Here is a 20431-nt window from a genome sequence, read left to right on the forward strand (position 1 = left end):
TTTTTCTATGGATATTGTTTGTTCTCTCTAATTATTAATACTCTGGCTACCTTAAGTTTTTAGACTATTCAAATAACTTTTGGAGATGGAACTCGGTTACATCCATGGCTTGATCGGAGACAAAGCCATGAATCACGAGGAAGCATAGCCTTCAATCATATTCATAGCCTATCGAATTGAGAGAGAAAGGAATATAGGACACGTTTTTTTGAAACAGCTAGACACAAGATAGTTAAATCAGTGTCCGATATAAAATAGGCCATAACAAAAAGGAATAGGCAAATTACTCGGAATGTCACTTGTGTGCTGCCCTGTGACACTCAGTTTTCTTTACTGCGCGGTGCCAGTCAAGATCAAATAGGCTAAACCATCATCTGTCACATGATTTAGTCACCATTGACCTAACCCTACTTTATTGTCCAACAAATCTTACAAAAGACGTCTTTTGCATGCATCTCCCCCTAACCCCACTATCCACATATCTGGTAGCTGAAGGACAATGGAAATGCGCACTACTCTACATGGGTATCCATAGGATTCTATAAGGTCAGTAAGTACTTTTGTGAAGGTCTTACCGAGTAAACACGTGGGGCTGTCCGCTTTCCTGACTCGGACTGACCAATGAGGGGCCTGGAGCGGGTCCAGGTCACTGAGGTCACACAGAGAGCACGGTCAGACAACACAGGGGTGGAAGGTAAACTGGCCCTGGATCGTTTCAGTGGTTCACATTTACCATTATAGTCGAGGTTAGAACTGAACAACGGCTATTAAAACATGGTGCTCTGAAAGGAAGAAAGGTTCCTTGTTAGTGTGGTTTATTTTACAGCCTGGAACTTCCTGGTGTTAGTATAGGGATTATATAGTGGGAAGAGTAATTACTTGATAATCATCTATTGACTTCTTGGTTAATTTGAGATCCTTGAAGTAAGAACCACTAAATATATCACTTGCCATATAAGCTACACTGAGTGTACAAAACATTAAGAACACCTGCTCTTTCCATGACACAGAGTGACCAGGTGAATCCAGGTGAAAGCTAAATCCACTTCAAATCAGTGTAGATGAAGGGGAGGAAACAGGTTAAAGAAGGATTTTTAAGCCTCGAGACATGGATTGTGCATGTGTGCCATTCAGAGGGTGAATGGGCAAAACAAATATTTAAGTGCCCTTGAACGGGCTATGGTAGTAGATGCCAGGCTCACCGGTTTCTGTCAAGAACTGCAATGCTGCTGGGTTTTTCACACACACAACAGTTTACTGTGTGTATCAAAACTGGTCCACCACCCAAAGGACATCCAGCCAACTAGATACAACTGTGAGAAGCATTGGAGTCAACATGGACCAGCATCCCCGTGGAACGCTTTCGACACCTTGGCCATGCCCTGACGAATTTAGGCAGTTCTGAGGGCAAAAAGGGCTTCTTACCCAGGTACAGTGAGGGAAAAAAGTATTTGATCCCCTGCTGATTTTGTACGTTTGCCCACTGACAAAGAAATGATCAGTCTATAATTTTAATGGTAGGTTTATTTGAACAGTGAGAAACAGAATAACAACAAAACAATCCTGAAAAACACATGTCAAAAATGTTATAAAATGTATTTTACAGAGGGGTAAGTATTTTACCCCTCTGCAAAACATGACTTAGTACTTGGTGGCAAAACCCTTGTTGGCAATCACAGAGGTCAGACGTTTCTTGTAGTTGGTCACCAGATTTGCACACATCTCAGGAGGGATTTTGTCCCACTCCTCTTCTCCAAGTCATTAAGGTTTCGAGGCTGACGTTTGACAACTCGAACCTTCAGCTCCCTCCACAGATCTTCTATGGGATTAAGTTCTGGAGACTGGCTAGGCCACTCCAGGACCTTAATGTGTTTCTTCTTGAGCCACTCCTTTGTTGCCTTGGCCGTGTGTTTTGGGTCATTGTCATGCTGGAATACCCATCCACGACCCATTTTCAATGCCCTGGCTGAGGGAAGGAGGTTCTCACCCAAGATTTGAGGGTACATGGCCCCGTCCATCGTCCCTTTGATGCGGTAAAGTTGTCCTGTCCCCTTAGCAGAAAAACACCCCCAAAGCATAATGTTTCCACCTCCATGTTTGACGGTGGGGATGGTGTTCTTGGGGTCATAGGCAGCATTCCTTCTCCTCCAAACACGGCGAGTTGAGTTGATGCCAAAGAACTCCATTTTGGTCTCCTCTGACCACAACACCTTCACCCAGTTGTCCTCTGAATCATTCAGATGTTCATTGGCAAACTTCAGACGGGCATGTATATGTGCTTTCTTGAGCAGGGGGACCTTGCGGGTGCTGCAGGATTTCAGTCCTTCACGGCATAGTGTGTTACCAATTGTTTTCTTGGTGACTATGGTCCCAGCTGCCTTGAGATCATTGACAAGATCCTCCTGTGTAGTTCTGGGCTGATTCCTCACCGTTCTCATGATCATTGCAACTCCACGAGGTGAGATCTTGCATGTAGCCCCAGGCCGAGGGAGATTGACAGTTCTTTTGTGTTTCTTCCATTTGCGAATAATCGCACCGACTGTTGTCACCTTCTCACCAAGCTGCTTGGCGATGGTCTTGTAGCCCATTCCAGCCTTGTGTAGGTCTACAATCTTGTCCCTGACATTCTTGGAGAGCTCTTTTGTCTTGGCCATGGTGGAGAGTTTGGAATCTGATTGATTGATTGCTTCTGTGGACAGGTGTCTTTTATACAGGTAACAAACTGATTTTAGGAGCACTCCCTTTAAGAGTGTGCTCCTAATCTCAGCTCGTTACCTGTATAAAAGACACCTGGGAGCCAGAAATCTTTCTGATTGAGAGGGGGTCAAATACTTATTTCCCTCATTAAAATGCAAATCAATTTAAGACATTTTTGAAATGCGTTTTTCCTGATTATTTTGTTGTTATTCTGTCTCTCACTGTTTAAATAAACCTACCATTAAAATTATAGACTGATCATTTCTTTGTCAGTGGGCAAACGTACAAAATCAGCAGGGGATCAAATACTTTTTTCCCGCACTGTATATTATCCATTCAGTCAGGGAAGGTAGAATTTAAATTTCAAGTTGCCACGAGGCATGTCATATCTTTTTTTTTAAAACGCCAAAATACCATGTATAACATTTCTATCCCAGAATGCCCTAAGGGGATTCAACAATAAATACAACCATCAAAATAAAACCCAAAACATATTTGGAGGAGGACCATCTTAGGCTAGGCTAATCTCTGTCTTCGATTCTCTTCAGAGGGCTGAGATTAGTCTCGATGTCTTTATACAGTGAATGTCATGAACATTTAGGATGAAGGGCCTCGAAGAAAAACACAAACACCGTTAATAAGATGCGCTGGATCACTGAGCACCACTTTATCACTAAACTGAAAAGCGTAAAGTCACTCAGCTTTAATGCAGTTGAACAAGCGAGTGGTGTTGCTAGGGCTGAAGTACTTGTTATATCAACTCCCACACAACTCCTCCACATACGCCCTCAACACCTACACTGTCTGGCACACAGGAAATTATTATGGGCAACAACCTTTCCCAATGTTTCAAAGGGAACTTCTTTCATTGTTGGCATCACCTACCTGGAGGTTCCCTCTCTCTGTCTATCTCAATGCTCACTTACTTGATGAGTTTAAGCTGGCTACTGATTCTATTTATTGAAGACGACACCTCCATCTTCCCTGTCTAAATACCTGTCATTCTGTGGGGGGACAAACAATGTTGTTGATAGATCATAGCTCAGGTTGTTGAGATGTATTTTCAGTGTGTGTCAACCAGCAGCGCAGAAGAGAGGGAGGGTTGTGGTGGATACTTACGAGTACACATCGTTATCCACCACGATGCCTTCTGTCAGGTGGGGCCAGGTGGTCGCTAGGTGAAGCTCACTAAACAACAATTAAATACAGATATGTTTGTTTTGCATAATCAACTTCACATTATGAGATTAATTAATTACATAAAACAATTAATTAAAGGCTCACACTAAAAGACACAAATAATACACATGACCAATGATGTAAATTGCTAAATCAAGCATGAATTGTTTTATCGTCATGGCTACAGTACCATCGGTCCTACCTGATTGGATCCTCACACGCTCCGAATGGCAGCTTCCCGAACTCCACCCCTCCCACCTCACCTCCGAGGAGAGCGTCGAAGTCTGGAGGCAAAGAAAAAAAACACACAAAAAAACACCACTTACCTTCATTGTTCAAACATGACTTTGATTCAGCACACAATAATTCCACTTAGAAGTAGCTACAAGAACCCAAACTGTAAACACTTTTTACGCTTTATCATCTTCAATGCCTTGAAGGCAAACAAATTCATCCCATAAAAACTAAAGGTCCAAATATACTCTGGTCTCTCAAACTAGAGCTCACCAGCCCCATTCAAGAGGAGCAGAAATAGTGACTGTTTGTAAGCCGTTTAAAAAGCTCTCCGAGCTCTTACCTTTTACCGCCTTCCCTGCACCACTCAAAGAGTTGAGCATCTCTTTGCAGCTCTAAAATGTACCCCGGAGAGCAGCACTTAACATGACCGTGGGAAGAATCATCCACTATTGAATTTGGAGCAAAGAGATCTAGTGGATTATATCAGTTTCCTAAAAAAGTTGGCAATGCGCGTGGAGGCGTTGAAAGACCGGTTCCAATACACTATGGGCTAACCTATATAGGCCTAGCACCATTTTTAAGTTCAAAAGTAAAAATATAATAAGTCACATAATAAGTTGCATGGACTCACTCTGTTCAATAATAGGGTTGAACATGATTTTTTAATGACTAACTCATCTCTGTACCCCACACATACAATTATCATCTGTAAGGTTCTTCAGTCGGGCAGTGATTTCCAACAGATTCAACCACAAAGACCAGGGAGGTTTTCCAATGCCTCGCAAAGAAGGGAATCTATTGGTAGATGGGTATAAATAAATAAAATGCAGACTTTGAATATCCCTTTGAGCATGTCGAAGTTAATTACACTTTGGGTGGTGTATCAATACACCCAGTCACTACAAAAGACACAGGCATCCTTCCTAATTCAGTTGCCAGAGAGGAAGGAAACCGTTCAGGGATTTCTCCATGAGGCCAATGGTGGCTTTAAAACAGTTACAGAGTTTAATGGCTATGATAGGAGAAACCTGAGGATGGATCAACAACATTGTAGTTACTCCACAATACTAATCTAAATGACACAGTGAAAAGAAGGAAGCCTGTACAGACAAAACATATTCCAAAACATGCATCCTGTTTGCAATAAGGCTCTAAATAAAACAGCAAAACGTTTGGCTAAGAATTTAACTTTGAGTCCTGAATAGAAAATGCTATGTTTTGGGAAAATCCAACAACAGATCAGAGAGTACCACTCTTCATATTTTCAAGCATGGTGGTGGCAGCATCATGTTGTAGGTATGCTTGTAATCGGCAAGGACTAAGGAGTTTTTTTGGGGGGGATACAAATAAATGTGAAAGAGCTAAGTACAGGCAAAATCCTAGAGGAAAACCTGGTTCAGTCTGCTTTCCAACGGACACTGGGCGACAAATTCACCCTTCAGCAGGACAATAACCTAAAGCACAAGGCCACATATACACTGGAGTTGCTTACCAAGACGACATTGAATGTTCCCCTTCATAACCAAGTTACAGTTTTGACTTAAATCGGCTTGAACATCTATGGCAAGACTTGAAAATGGCTGTCTAGCAAAGATCAACAACCAACTTGACAAACCTTGAATAATTTCTTAAAGAATAATGTTCAAATATTGTACAATCCAGGTGTACAATGCTCTTAGAGACTGAGTATCTTGTGTAGATCGTCAACAACAAAAAAAGACAAATCCATTTTAATCCCACCTTGTAAGACAACAAAATTTAGAAAAGGCCAAGGGGTGTGAATACTTTCTGAAGACACTGTAGCTCCTTTCTGTTTCATATTTTGTGGTTTTATAAGATCAGCCAGGTAAGGTTGGAGGAGTGCGACTGGGCGAGTTAGAGGGGCAGTGGGCTGAATTCGAACCCATATCGACTCTGGAATACACAGTGCCTTCCGGAAAGTATGCAGACCCCTTGACTTTTTCCCACATTTAGTTAGGTTAAAGCCATATTCTAAATTCCATTGATGAGGGGAGAAAAACAATCTACACACAATAACCCATAATGACAAAGCAAAAACAGGTTTTTGACATTTTAGCTAATTTATTATAAACTGAAATATCACATTTACGTAAGTATTTTTTTGCTTGGACATGCACTGTCAACTGTGGGACCTTATGTAGACAGGCGTGTGCCTTTCCAAATCACGTCCAAATAAATTGAATTTACCACAGTTGGACTCCAAGTTCTAAAAATATCTCAAGGATGATCAATGGAAACAGGGTGACCTGAGCTCAATTTCGAGTCTCACAGTAAAAGGTCTGAAAACGTATGTAAATAAGGTATTTCAGTTTATTTTTATTACATTTGCAAAAAATTCTAAAAACCTGTTTTCGCTTTCTCATCGTGGGGTAGTGTGTAGATTGCTGAGGATGTATTTATTTCTTTAATCCATTTTCGAATAAGGCTGTAACGTAACAAAATGTGGAAAAAGTCAAGGGGTCAGCGGCTCTAATAACTAGATACATTTCTTCCAGTCTAGTAGGCTGTGTGGTTGTGTTGTTGGTGGTACTTACCAGGGGGCTGCTGAGGCCAGGAGTACTGCTGCCAGTCTTGCAGGACATACGTGAAGCGGATTGCGATGTTGATGGGAGGAAGAGGAGTCAGGGGACAACCCTGGAAAACAACATAAAAGAGAGAAGAGAAAAAGGGAGAAGGGCAGAGACAGAAAGAGTCAAGATGATATAATATCTTGTTTTATCCATATGTACAGTTGAAGTCGGACGTTTACATACACCTTAACCAAATACACAAACTGTTTCTCACAATTCCTGACATTTAATCCAAGTAAAAAAATTCCCTGTTTTAGGTCAGTTAGGGTCACCACTTTATTTTAAGAACGTGAAATGTCAGAATTATAGTTGAGAATTATTTATTTCAGATTTTATTTCTTTCATCACATTCCGAGTGGGACAGAAGTTAAAAAAAAACTCAATTAGTATTTGGTAGCATTGCCTTTAAATTGTTTAACTTGGGTCAAGAGGGTAGCCTTCCACAAGCTTCCCACAATAAATTGGGTGAATTTTGGCCCATTCCTTCTGACAGAGCTGGTGTAAATGAATCAGGTTTGTAGCCCTTCTTGCTCGCACACGCTTTTTCAGTTCTGCCCACAGATTTTCTATGGGATTGAGGTCAGGGCTTTGCGATGGCCTCTCCGATACCTTGACTTTGTTATCCTTAAGCCAATTCGCCACAACTTTGGAAGTATACTTGTGGTCGTTGTCTATTTGGAAGACCCATTCGCAACCAAGCTTTAACTTCCAGACTGATGTCTTGAGATGTTGCTTCAATATATCCACATAATTTTCCTTCCTCATTATGCCATTGTGAATTGCGCCAGTCCCTCCTCCAGCAAAGCACCCCCACAACATGATGCTGCCACCCCCGTGCTTCACGGTTGGGATGGTGTCTTCGGCTTGCAAGCCTCCCCCTTTTTCCTCCAAACATAACAATGGTAATTTTGGCCAAACAGTTCTATTTTTGTTTCATCAGACCAGAGGACATTTCTCCAAAAAGTACAATCTTTGTCCCCATGTGCAGTTGCAAACCGTAGTCTGGCTTTTTTATGGCGGTTTTGGAGCAGTGGCTTCTTCCTTGTTGAGCGGCCTTTCAGGTTATGTCGATATAGGACTCGTTTTACTGTGGATATGGATACTTTTGTACCCGTTTCCTCCAGCCTCTTCACAAGGTCCTTTGTTGTTGTTCTGGGATTGATTTGCACTTTTCACACCAAAGTATGTTCATCTCTAGGCGACAGAACGTGTCTCCTTCCTGAGCGGTATGACGGCTGCGTGGTCCCATGGTGTTTATACTCGCATACTATTGTTTGTACAGATGAACATGGTACCGTCAGGCATTTGGAAATTGCTCCCAAGGATGAACCTTGAAAGGCCTTGAAAATACATCCACAGGTACACCTCCAATTGACTCAAATGATGTCAATTAGCCTATCAGAAGTTTCTAAAGCCATGACATAATTTTCTGGAATTTTCCAAGCTGTTTAAAGGCACAGTCAACTTAGTGCATGTAAACTTCTGACCCACTGGAATTGTGATACAGTTATAAGTGAAATAATCTGTCTGTAAACAATTGTTGGAGAAATTACTTGTGTCATGCACAAAGTAGATGTCCTAACCGACTTGCCAAAACTATAGTTTGTTAACAACAAGTTTTAATGACTCAAACCTAAGTGTATGTAAACTTCGACTTCAACTGTATCATAGAATTTAATTGTTGGGACTGAGTGTCCGGACCCAGATTAACCCTAGTCATGGCTTAACGAGCATGCTCAATGGAGATTCACCTTTGAAAGTACATCCTAGTCCACTATGCTTACTCTCATTCCGGGAAACCAGTCTTACAATTATTTATGGGTGGCCCATGTGAAAGGCACTACTCATAAATGCCCATGTAAGGCAATAAGTAAGCCCTGGTCCTTCCATACTCACTATTTTGGACTTGAAGATGTCCAGTAGGCCTGAGAGATGGTTGTATTGGCTGGGCACTTTGCGGAGGTGGACCATCTCAAAGTCGGTACGCACCCCCAGGCCCTGGCACTCCCCATGGTACATCCTCCTCCACTTCTGCTGGATCTGAACAAACATGGGTACCTGGCTGCATGCCATCCACAGGGATAGAGGACACTTCAAATTCTAATTCATTCAGATGTTTTGTGGGAAGGTAGCCACACATTGAAATCCTGTTGCTACTGTAACTACACCTGTTCTTGTGTCAAGACGAGGTAATGTCCTATGCCATCAGTTGTGAAGACATAGCTATGCGCATCAACTCCAAATGAATGAGAAATATAAACACCATCTAGTTGAATCATTTTAGATTTTGCTCATCTGTCCCATTCGTTTGGGATTGAGGCATACAGTTGGAACTGCACAACAGACAAATCATGATGTTTGAAAAACTTTGATTTTGAAGTGATCCCTTTAGAGATATGCAAGGCATCTCTGGTATCAATGTGGAAGAGGAGCCACACACTGAAATCCTGTAACTACCTCAGCATCCCTGATATACCACAGCTACACAGCAGCACCTGGTGCACAATAGAGAAATTACAGTCAAAACATACACCACCTAGTGGATTGAACAAGTATGGAATTTAAATAATAAGCTTTGTTATATCTATTGAATATTATTCTATTGACCAGTCGGTCATTCATTTTTTATTTTTTTTTCCAGTCACAAGATTGTGGTAAAAAAATAAATAAAATTGCTGTAAATGCTCGATGCATTAGTAATAGAACAAGTGCTCATGCAAGAAAAGAACTTGAAGCTATACAGTGCCTTCGGAAAGTATTCAGACCCTTTCCCTTTTTCCACATTTTGTTAAGTTACAGCCTTATTCTAAAATAGATTTTTTTTTTTAAATGGCGTAATTTGGAAAGGCACACATAAGGTCCCACAGTTGACAGTGCATGTCTGAGCAAAAACCAAGCCATGAGGTCAAAGGAATTGTCCGTAGAGCTCCGAGACTGGATTGTGTCAAGGTACAGATCTGGGGAAGGGTACCAAAACATTTCTGCAGCATTGAAGGTCCCCAAGAACACAGTGGCCACCATAATTCTTAAATGGAAGAAGTTTAGAAACATCAAGACACTTCATAGAGCTGGCCAAACGGAGCAATCGAGAGTTTTGGTCAGGGAGGTGACCAAGAACCAGATGGTCACTCCGACAGAGCTCTAAAGTTCCTCTGTAGAGATGGGAGAATCTTCCAGAAGGATAACTATCTCTGCAGCACTCCACCAATCAGGCTTTAATGGTAGGGTGGCCAGATGGAAGCCACTCCTCAGTAAAAGGCACGTGCCAGCCCGCTTGGAGTTTGCCAAAAGGCACCTAAAGACTCTAAGACCACGAGACACAAGATTCTAAACCAAGACTGAATTCTTTGGCCTGAATGCCAAGAGTCACATCTGGAAGAAACCTGGCTCCATCCCTACGGTGAAGCATGGTGGTGGCAGAATCATGCTGTGGGATGTTTTTCAGCGGCAGGAACTGGGAGACTAATCAGGATCGAGGCAAAGATGAATGGAGCAAAGACAGAGATCCTTGATGAAAACCTGCTCCAGAGCGCTCAGGACCTCACACTAGGGCGAAGGTTCACCTTCCAACAGGACAACAACCCTAAGCATAGAGCCAAGACAACGCAGGAGTGGCTTCAGGACTTGTCTGATTGTCCTCGAGTGGCCCAGCCAGAGCCCAGGCTTGAACCCGATCGAACATCTCTGGAAAGACCTGAAAATAGCTGTGCAGCAACGCTCCCCATCCAACCTGACTGAGCTTGAGGGGATCTGCAGAAAAAAATGGGAGAAACTCCCCTAATACAGGTGTGCCAAGTTTCTAGCGTCATACCCAAGAGGACACGAGGCTGTAATCGCTGCCAAAGTTGCTTCAACAAAGTACTGAGTAAAGGGTCTGAATACTTATGTAAATGTGATATTTCCGGTTTTTATTTTTAATAAATTAGCAAACATTTCTAAAAACCTGTTTTTGCTTTGTCATTATGGGGTATTGCGTGCAGATTGAAAAAATACAATTGAATCCGTTTTAGAATAAGGCTGTAACGTAACAAAATGTGGAAAAAGTCAAGGGGTCTGAATACTTTCTGAAGGTACTGCATGTTCTGCTACATGCTTCCTCCTCTTATAACCGTGTTATTAGTGTCACTCTGCCTCACAGTAAACTCCCAGAGACACAGTGGGAGGCCAGGTGACCTTGCTGCTACCACAGAGCAGAGCTGCAGAGCCACAGCACTCGGAGCATCTACAATGGTACCATCTCCCATTTAGCCCAGTGTTGCCATGGATACCAGCTGATCTACCGCATTACGATGCCACAGAGAGCTGTACTCACCACCCACAGTGTTGCTATTTTAAAACATGCTTGTGTCATCAAACAGAAACACACACAAAGGGCATGTTGCCACTAGATGTGTGAATGTGTAAGAACTAACATTGTTTTCCCTTAGCGTAGATTCATGAATATGAATAGAACACATTGGCAGTATCAGCCCTTTTCTTTGTCAAAAAAAATTCTGTTACCAATTTTAACTTGATTTTCCATAAGAACATAAAGTGATGTTGTGGCATACTAATGTAACTGTGCATTATAACAATTATACTGTTCCCAAAGAGTATTAGTTAACATAGTATTCACTGTTGCTCTGAGTTACTGTCACCTACCAGCCTGTGTTGGCCAGAGAGATGGAGATGGAGCTAAGTAGCAGGTTGCACTTGGACTCACTGATGACCGCCTCACAGTTGGCCCCGGGGGAGATGACCACAAACTCACGCATGCCATACCTGCAAACACAGACGGAATACTTTAATGAGAGCAGACAGCTACCATCTACCATCCATCAAGTTGAGTCTTATTCAAACCAAACTCTAATATATTTCTCAAAAAGATCAGACATCAGCAGGATTTGGTGTTAACAAATATCAATAGCAGTTGTGAATGTCTATATTCAGTCATTTTAATTCCCATCTTAAAATAAATGTAAGAGGTAAAGGTTAGAGGTCGGAGGTTAGGAGACCTGTACTCACCATCTGACGAGGCAGTGGGCCCTGGGAGGGAAGTCATTGTTCATACAGAGCAGGTCCTGCATGGCTGTGGGGAAGGCATCTGGGGAGAGAGCAGAGTGGGAAACTTCATTTATATTTTAACATCCACTAAGATTCTCTCTGTTGCTGGAGAGCAGAGCAGTGGTCCAGACAAAACTGTAGAGTTCATCCATATAGTCACATCATATAGTTTCTGTGTTGGAATGGTGTGGGAATACCCTAACAGAATGGTGTGGGCGTATGCCGGTCATTACAAATATTACATTTGAGTAGTTGCTGATTGGCCAGCTCCTCCTCCTCTAGACCACTGATTTGCCAGCTTATCCTCCTCAGAGTATGACATACTCTGTGAGGAAATAGCAATACTTTTTAAATGGTCTGTTTGAGATACAAATTTGAGGTGGGGGTTTTGAAGTGGGTTTTTTTGTCCAATTTATGCTTAGGCCACAAATACATGTATAGGACGAGTCACCAACATTATTTGGGTATGAGTTTACAGAATAATTACTTTTAAAAGTGAAATTATCTGCAGCCAAGAAAGGGACCTCTAAAATTTTAGTTTGGAGACCACACCCACTACACTAAGTTTGCTACCACTGCTGAAATAAATCCTAGGGGAAACACTGAGTGACAATTCCTATGAGACAGATATGATAACAGGGATTATAAATAAAAGCCGCAGCAGTAATGTACCCTCCTCAGGTTCCTCCTTCCCCTCGCCCTCCTCAGACTCCTGCTTCAGGCAGTGGTGCGTTACGGAGAATTTAAAATCAGCAAAATTGATATCCTGGGTCTTCTCCTCCCAGGTACCACTGGTGTATTCACCCTGGATCAAGACGACAATCAGGGAATCCATGAATGAATTCAACAAGCTTACCAGATCGCTGCTTATTAATGCGTGGTGCTTGTTACATAACATTAAGGTCTGATTGAATGAGGGTTTATTGTTACCTTCTCTGGTGGTTTGCTTGAATTGTTCCCAATCAACTTCCAGTCATTCAGAACCTCCTCTACTCTGGACACAAACCTAGCAAACAACATGGTGGATCATAACATATACAAGCAGAAGTCAGAGAGCAGTGTTCACACAAGCAGGCGCGCGTGCGAGCACACACACACACTCGAAATAAATGGCTCTGGGAAATACTGTTGATAAGGAAGGACAAGCTACACTACAAGGTCAAAGGTATGTGGACACCTGCTCATCTCATTCCAAAATCATGGGCATTAATATGGAGTTGGTCCCACATTGCTGCTATAACAGCCTCCACTACTCTGGGAAGGCTTTCCAACTTTATGTTGGAACATTGCTGTGGGAACTTGCTTCCATTCAGCCACAAGAGCATTAGTGAGATCAGGCACTGATATTGGGCAATTAGGCCTGGCTCGCAGTCGGCGTTCCAATTAATCCCAAAGGTGTTCAATGGGTTGAGGTCAGGGCTCTGTGCAGGCCAGTCAAGTTCTTCCACACCGATCTCGACAAACCATTTCTGTATGGACCTCGTTTTATGCACGGGGGCATTGTCATGCTGAAACAGGAAAGGGCCTTCCCCAAACTGTTGCCACAAAGTTGGAAGCACAGAACCGTTTAGAATGTCATTGTATGCTGTAGCATTAATATTTCCATTCACTGGAACTAAGGGGCCTAGCCCGAATCATGAAAAACAGCCCCAGACCATTATTCCCCCGCCACCAAACTTTTGTTGGTTGGCACTATGCATTGGAGCAGGTAGCATTCTCCTGGCATCCGCCAAACCTAGATTCGTCCGTCGGACGGCCAGATGGTGAAGTGTGATTCATCACTCTAGAGAACGTGTTTCCACTGCTCCAGAGTCCAATGGTAGCGAGCTTTACACCACTCCAGCCGACGCTTGGCATTGAGCATGGTGATCTTAGGCTTGTGTGCGGCTGCTCGGCCATGGAAACTCAATTCATGAAGCTCCCGACTGACAGTTCTTGTGCTGACGTTGCTTCCAGAGGCAGTTTAGTGTTGCAACTGAGGACAGATGATTTTAACATGCTACGCGCTTCTGCGGTCCTGTTCTGTGAGATTGTATGGCCTACCACTTCGTGGCTGAGCAGTTGCTGCTCCTAGACATTTCCACTTCACAATAACAGCACTTACAGTTGACTGGGACAGCTCTAGGAGGGCAGAAATTTGATGAACTGACTTGTTGTAAAGGTGGCATCCTATAATGGAATGTCCCTGAGCTCTTCAGTACAGGCCATTCTACTGCCAATGTTTGTCTAGGGAGATTGCATGGCGTAGGGCTCAATGTTATACACCTGTCAGCAAAGGGTGTGGCTGAAATAACAGAATCCACTCATTTCAAGTGTGTCCACGTGTATGTAGGGCTCTGCTGAGCTGTCAACATTGGTAAGCACGGTTGCCATCTTTCGCAATCCTGATGTGACAGGACAGGTAGCTTATGGGTAAGCCACTAACAAAACCCTTACAAAAAATATTGCCGTTTTGAAACTGCAGTAAAAGTGAAGTAACTGCAGTCGACTGTGGTATTTTTGACACAGTAATTGCAGAATAACTGCAGTGTACTGCACTGTAACTGCAGTTGTACTGCAATATTTCTTCGTGAAGGAATGCAATGCAAACCAGCATAGCTAGCCGATTGAGCAAGTGATTGACAGCACAAGACAGGAGACGAGAACGTTGTCTGCCATATACTCAGCATATTATGCTAGCTATATGGAACAGGCGAACTATATTTGGCCAGCCATGAATAGCTTCTAATCCAATTCTTCCATCTAGTCTGAGTCTGATGATGATTCACAACTAATGTTACTGTTGTTGTTAGCTAAAGCTAATTTAGCTAGCCAGAGATCTCCAGTATCCACCTACCTCTCCCACTCCGACGCGGTGGTAAAATCCGTGATCTCGAAGACCTCCGACTCGGGCTGCAAAGGAAATAACGTTAACATCCAATATTTTCTAAACATTGTTAATATCATGCAATGTTTACTTTATAAACTGTACACCAGTACTGTACTCACGTCACTGTCAGCCGCCATTATGAATCCCTGTTTATGATTTTTGCCGTCCGTTGCATTATGGGATTCTTGTCGACGGAGTCTCTTCCGCAATTAATCAATGACGTCACCGGATTTGACACGTTTTACACCAAAAAAAGCTTTTGACACAAGGCTCGTGCTTTGAACCACTCGTAATGCAAATGGTCAATTTACCTTCATTCGAATCCTTTGTTTTAAATTCCTTTCTTTAATGCAGTTTAATTTGTTCATCTAGTAGTAACAGTAGTAGAAAAATATATCTTACTTTACAACTTAGTCTTGGAATTACTATCAGTCTGCATATTGTCAAACACTCAAATAAGATCAAATCAAATGTTATTTATCACATGCGCAGAATACAAGTGTAGCCCTTACAGAGAAATGCTTACTTACAAACCCTTAACCAACAATGCAGATACTTACAAGCCCTTAACCAGTTTTTGCAGATACAATTATTGCTTTGATACATATTGTAATATATTTGTTACTAAAGGTGATATGATGACATAATAATAAGCCAAATTGGAGACATGAAATGCCTTCATGGACACATGTTGCCAGCAGATGGCAGCAAATAGTGACACATGTGACATTACACAAGGTATTTACCGAACACACAACTCCAGTTCCGTAAGTGCCCGTGACTCGTCAGTTCTTCCAATTTATTCGAACCGAGGAGGTAAGCAATCTACACATTTAAAGAAAAAAATATTAACTGTGCTCAAAAGCTAATGATGATGTAAGGTAGGCAATGTCTTTTACTGTAATTTTCATTCGGCATTTTACCAAAAGTGAAAGAGTGCTGTGTGTTTTTGGTGCTAAAGAAGGTACTGTAACAAACTGGACTGCAATGTAATTAATGAAGTATAATAATGTTTCTGCATGCATAATAACACAATTTCATTTTCTTATTATTCTAGCTTCCACTGTAATTCAGAGGAAGATTACATCATTTCAATCATGAAGTCAGTTGTCAGCATTTCTTCCTCAGTTAGGGCTGTGTGTCAGTATTCTCCCAACTATTTCATGACTAGTAGTCGGGGATTAATACGTCACTCAAATTCATCTGGAAGAATATTGAAATCGGACGTTTCTTGTAAAACCAGAATGGCACAACCATGTGTAAAAAGTACTTTAGGCTGCTTCCATAACACACGTGAGATGGGGGCGGTGGCGCAACAGTTAAGTAACCTCCCATTTGCAGAAGAGAAAGACTACGAATTAAGGGTTCACCTGGAGAAAGACCTTTTGCCCAAAACAGCTGGACAGCCTTCCATTGACACCCAATTAGGAACCAGTGCTTCACCAACAAAACTAGGGCACTTAAAAGTGGTGCCACTTTCTGTCAAATCCCTTTTTGAGGTTGAGGTTTTACCTGAGTTGTTAACACGTTTGAAAGAAGCTCCCAGCAATGAGAAAACTGAGGGTCTGGCAACTTTACTGGGAGTATGTGTTGAGTTTGGTGTGGACTATCAAAGTTCAATTGTCTCCAGATTGAAAGAGGAGTGGAGGACACACCTCTCCAAAACAGACATTGGGGTCATTCACCTGTGCCATCTTGGAGAAGTAGCCTATAATCTGGAGGGGAAGAGGTCAGAGATTGTCGAGCAGGTTCTCGACTACGTGAGCATCAGCATTGATGAGGCTGAGGCTCTCACCCAAAAGGAAACCGCTCGTGTGTACTCCTTCCTTGCACTACTCGAGGACCCACACCGTTGCCAAGATCTCATGTCAAGACTGCACAGACACACAGAGAAATTGATACACAGACTACAAGCCATCAACATCAGTGACATCTTCCACTCCCTGGTGGCATTACAACAGAGGCAGGCCATTGCACTGATTGTGAAGCTGAGCAGACGGGCCTCTAGGGTATTCAGATTGTTCCGAGATGAAGAGCTCATCAAAGTTCTAGGTGCCTTAATGCATTTCGGTCAGCATGATAAAGACTTCATAACAGCCATGGAAAAGCACCTGCCAGGCAAAATAGTAGACGCAGACCCCGAACTCACAAGCGTGGTGATGGAGTTTTGCCTTCAGATGAGGTGTCGCTCAGAGCCCATATTCGAAGCTGTGGCTGAGAGCTTTATTTGCAACTCAGAGAAGTATACCACCACCCAGATAGCCCGGCAGATCATTGCCATGGGGAGACTGAACTACCTGCCCCAGTGCTCCAGTCAGATGTTTAAAAAGCTGGAGAGTGTCCTGTCCTCTCGCTTCTCCCAGTTCCAGCCCAGGGCTCTGATTGAGGTGCTCCACTCCTGTATTCACCTGGAGAGATTTCCACTCAACTTTGTGTCCAAAGTCTTCAGCCCCTACTTCCTACAGAGGTTGCAAGGTAGGCTAGTCAGTTTAGGGGGGGGGTGTGTGTGTGTGTGTGTGTGTGTGTGTGTGTGTGTGTGTGTGTGTGTGTGTGTGTGTGTGTGTGTGTGTGTGTGTGTGTAAAAATAAATAAAAGTGAGTGAGAGCAAAAGTAAACAGGCTACATGTGAGTGTGTGTGCACAATTTCATGTCACGTGTGTGTGTCTATGTAACAGGGTCAGTTTTGTCCTTTCCATTCAGTTGCAAATTAAATTCCTCCAGATGATGGTCAGAAATACTCTTTGGCTCAAGTTACTAATCATACTAGCAGCACAGTTCTGTCACTGTCCACAGCTGAGTTAGCCAGAGTCATGTTATGTATGTGTCTGATGAAGGCTGCTATTCTTTCACAGCACAAGGGGAGCCCCTGGACAAGCATGCCTTAGGCCAGCTAACCCAACTCAACCTCTCTATCTCACTAGAGTGCACCTACTACCGGGTGAGTACCTCACTAATAACATTGTAAATATACAAATAAATCATACAATAATTATGCAAAATTGTCTGTCAAATTAAAGCCCTCTGACTCTTACAATGGGCCTTCACGTGTCACACTGAATGAAAAATATTATTTTGAAGTAGTTGGATTGAACACTAAGTTCATTCTGATGTATATACTGTATATTATACTGTGTTCCGTACAGGGCCCGAGATTACCTTACCATCTCCATGTGAAGAAGTTTTCCTCCGTGGACCACTCCTTTGAGAGCCCTGTAGAGAGCTACCTGTACAACCAGGTGAAGGGCCCTCTTAACAAGCTGCTAGAGGGAAAGACCTACTACTCTACCAGGGTCTTCACACAGCCTGGATACACCATAGACGTGGAGATCTGTCTGGATGAGGAGGGGTTTGTCCTGCCTCTCTCACAGTGGGACAACACTCATAGGAGGTTAGAGCCATTGGAGCTGTGTTAGAGGATCAGTCTGACAGGGTGCTGCACAGACTCATTCCCCGATCTACCAATCACCCTGTTTTCCAAAGTGCCCAATAAGTGGTCCTTACTTCCAAAGATTCAACTCAATTGAAATACAACAATTTAATCCAATGAGCAAATCTTCACAGCACCTTGTTCAGGCAGATCCTCCCAGACACAGAGAATGATACTTATTGCATTTCACGACTTATCACCCATTGAATAAAATGTCCAGTCAGATAACAGGTGATGTGTTTTCCTCTATGTAGGATTGCCTTGTGCCTGGATGCTCAGGACCGCTTCTGCAGCAACACCCATCACCTTCTGGGAAAGGAGGCCACAAAGAGACGCCACCTCTGCAGAATGGGCTACGAAGTGGTTCAGGTAGGGGAACTACCTGGCTTCTTTCACATTACAGGCTAGAATAGACACACAATGTGAGGTGTGTGGAAGGTGTGTTAGTACTGTATGTGCTTTGAATTCATCTCTATAATCAATGTAATGTGTCATTTTCTGTGTTATTCTTTGACTGAGTTACATTTGTCTAGGGGTATTTCTTTTCTCATGAAGACCTATCTGACATTGGTCTTTGTCTGTATGTTCCCAACCAGATCCCTTACTTTGAATTTGAGAAATTGAGAACACAAGAGCAACGGGTACAATACCTTCATAAGAAGATATTCCCCACATTCTTCAGGTTTTACCGGTGACTTCTCAGATAGGATAGGAGGACGTTGTGTGACATCACATCCAAGCTCTGTGACCTCTGACCTGACATGGCCTTCAACAAGATGAACTAGGATGTTTCTTAAACTGTCTACTAATCATCACAGAAAACATTGGATTGGATTAGGCATGAACCTTCCATTTATAAAGTCTTCATAATACTATTGTTATGACAGTGTTGGGCTTATGACAGAGTGGTCTAGAAAAGTGTTAAGTCATTGCACATAATGTATATATGTGATGGCATTTTTCACAAAATATGGCTATGGTAGGTAATAGGTAAACTATAAACTGCATGCTTCCATATAGGAGCTTTCTGTAGTTTGTTAGTTATACACTGACTCTATATTCATAAATAAATCAGGTTTGTGTTTCCATGTAAGCTTGAAGGTATATTTTGTACAATGTACTGTATATTCATTTACATTTTAGTCATTTAGCAGACGCTCTTATCCAGAGCGACTTACAGTAGTGAATGCATACATTTCATTTTCATTTCATACAATTTTTTTTTTCTTCTTTTTGTACTTGGCCCCCCGTGGGAATCGAACCCACAACCCTGGCGTTGCAAACACCATGCTCTACCAACTGAGCTACGGGGAAGGCTATTCCAATACAGATGATTCTATATTGCAAAATAAAATGTGTAAAACCAGTTTTCAAACTACTATGGGGGAAACTCAAAGTTCCATCGCTGTTATGTGTTTTTGTAAACAATAAACATGATTTGTATAAAGCCTCAGCTCTCTTTAAGTTGAATGGGAACGTAATGTAATAGATTAAAGGGTATTTAAATGCTGACAGGCATATGGACCAAACATGTACAAGGGGTGCTCTGCGTAACAGGCTTGCGTAACAGGCTACTGCAATGCTCTACTTTCCGGCTACCCGGATAAAGCACTAAATAAACTTCAGTTAGTGCTAAATACGGCTGCTAGAATCCTGACTAGAACCAAAAAATTTGATCATATTACTCCAGTGCTAGCCTCCCTACACTGGCTTCCTGTTAAGGCAAGGGCTGATTTCAAGGTTTTACTGCTAACCTACAAAGCATTACATGGGCTTGCTCCTACCTATCTTTCCGATTTGGTCCTGCCGTACATACCTACACGTACGCTACGGTCACAAGACGCAGGCCTCCTAATTGTCCCTAGAATTTCTAAGCAAACGGCTGGAGGTAGGGCTTTCTCCTATAGAGCTCCATTTTTATGGAATGGTCTGCCTACCAATGTGAGAGACGCAGACTCAGTCTCAACCTTTAAGTCTTTACTGAAGACTTATCTCTTCAGTAGGTCCTATGATTAAGTATAGTCTGGCCCAGGAGTGTGAAGGTGAACGGAAAGGCTGGAGCAACGAACCGCCCTTGCTGTCTCTGCCTTGCCGGTTCCCCTCTTTCCACTGGGATTCTCTGCCTCTAACCCTTTTACAGGGGCTGAGTCACTGGCTTACTGGTGTTCTTCCATGCCGTCCATGGGAGGGGTGCGTCACTTGAGTGGGTTGAGTCACTGACGTGGTCTTCCTGTCTGGGTTGGCGCCCCCCCTTGGGTTGTGCCATGGCGGAGATCGTTGTGGGCTATACTCGGCCTTGTCTTTGGACGGTAAGTTGGTGGTTGGAGACATCCCTCTAGTGGTGTGGGGGCTGTGCTTTGGCAAAGTGGGTGGGGTTATATCCTGCCT

The 20431-nt window shown here is 42.7% G+C and overlaps 2 protein-coding genes across 2 annotated transcripts in view; one reads left to right on the forward strand and one right to left on the reverse strand.

The window, feature by feature from the left end:
- rab3gap1 (RAB3 GTPase activating protein subunit 1) overlaps positions 1-14828 on the reverse strand; it is a 47225-nt gene extending 32397 nt beyond the window's left edge. Inside the window, exons 1-11 of the mRNA XM_014173465.3 lie at positions 14736-14828; positions 14584-14639; positions 12678-12753; positions 12420-12552; positions 11709-11787; positions 11346-11465; positions 8601-8766; positions 6669-6768; positions 4079-4160; positions 3817-3885; positions 576-649 (exon numbers count right to left, since the gene is read on the reverse strand). Coding sequence (XP_014028940.1) covers positions 576-649; positions 3817-3885; positions 4079-4160; positions 6669-6768; positions 8601-8766; positions 11346-11465; positions 11709-11787; positions 12420-12552; positions 12678-12753; positions 14584-14639; positions 14736-14753 — 973 coding nt within the window. The 5' untranslated portion in view covers positions 14754-14828. The remainder of the gene's footprint in view (positions 1-575; positions 650-3816; positions 3886-4078; positions 4161-6668; positions 6769-8600; positions 8767-11345; positions 11466-11708; positions 11788-12419; positions 12553-12677; positions 12754-14583; positions 14640-14735) is intronic.
- Positions 14829-15343: 515 nt separating this feature from the next.
- On the forward strand, positions 15344-19491 carry LOC106586309 (FAST kinase domain-containing protein 3, mitochondrial). The gene is made up of 6 exons (XM_014173463.3): positions 15344-15432; positions 15674-17091; positions 17469-17554; positions 17760-18004; positions 18298-18412; positions 18640-19491. The coding sequence occupies exons 2-6, from the start codon at positions 15714-15716 to the stop codon at positions 18736-18738; spliced, it is 1923 nt and encodes a 640-aa protein (XP_014028938.1). The 5' UTR covers positions 15344-15432; positions 15674-15713; the 3' UTR covers positions 18739-19491.
- The last annotated feature ends 940 nt before the right edge of the window (positions 19492-20431 follow it).

Source organism: Salmo salar, chromosome 25, assembly GCF_965601325.2.
Source record: "Salmo salar chromosome 25, fSalSal1, whole genome shotgun sequence".
In the NCBI taxonomy this organism is placed as follows: domain Eukaryota; kingdom Metazoa; phylum Chordata; class Actinopteri; order Salmoniformes; family Salmonidae; genus Salmo; species Salmo salar.

Bases quoted from the DNA above. Each gene is read 5' to 3' on its own strand.
- LOC106586309 (XM_014173463.3), top strand. From the start codon at position 15,714: ATGAAGTCAGTTGTCAGCATTTCTTCCTCAGTTAGGGCTGTGTGTCAG. The intron at 17,555-17,759 runs GTGAGTACCTCA...TGTTCCGTACAG, and splicing joins TAGAGTGCACCTACTACCGG to GGCCCGAGATTACCTTACCA. The intron at 18,005-18,297 runs GTTAGAGCCATT...TCCTCTATGTAG, and splicing joins TGGGACAACACTCATAGGAG to GATTGCCTTGTGCCTGGATG.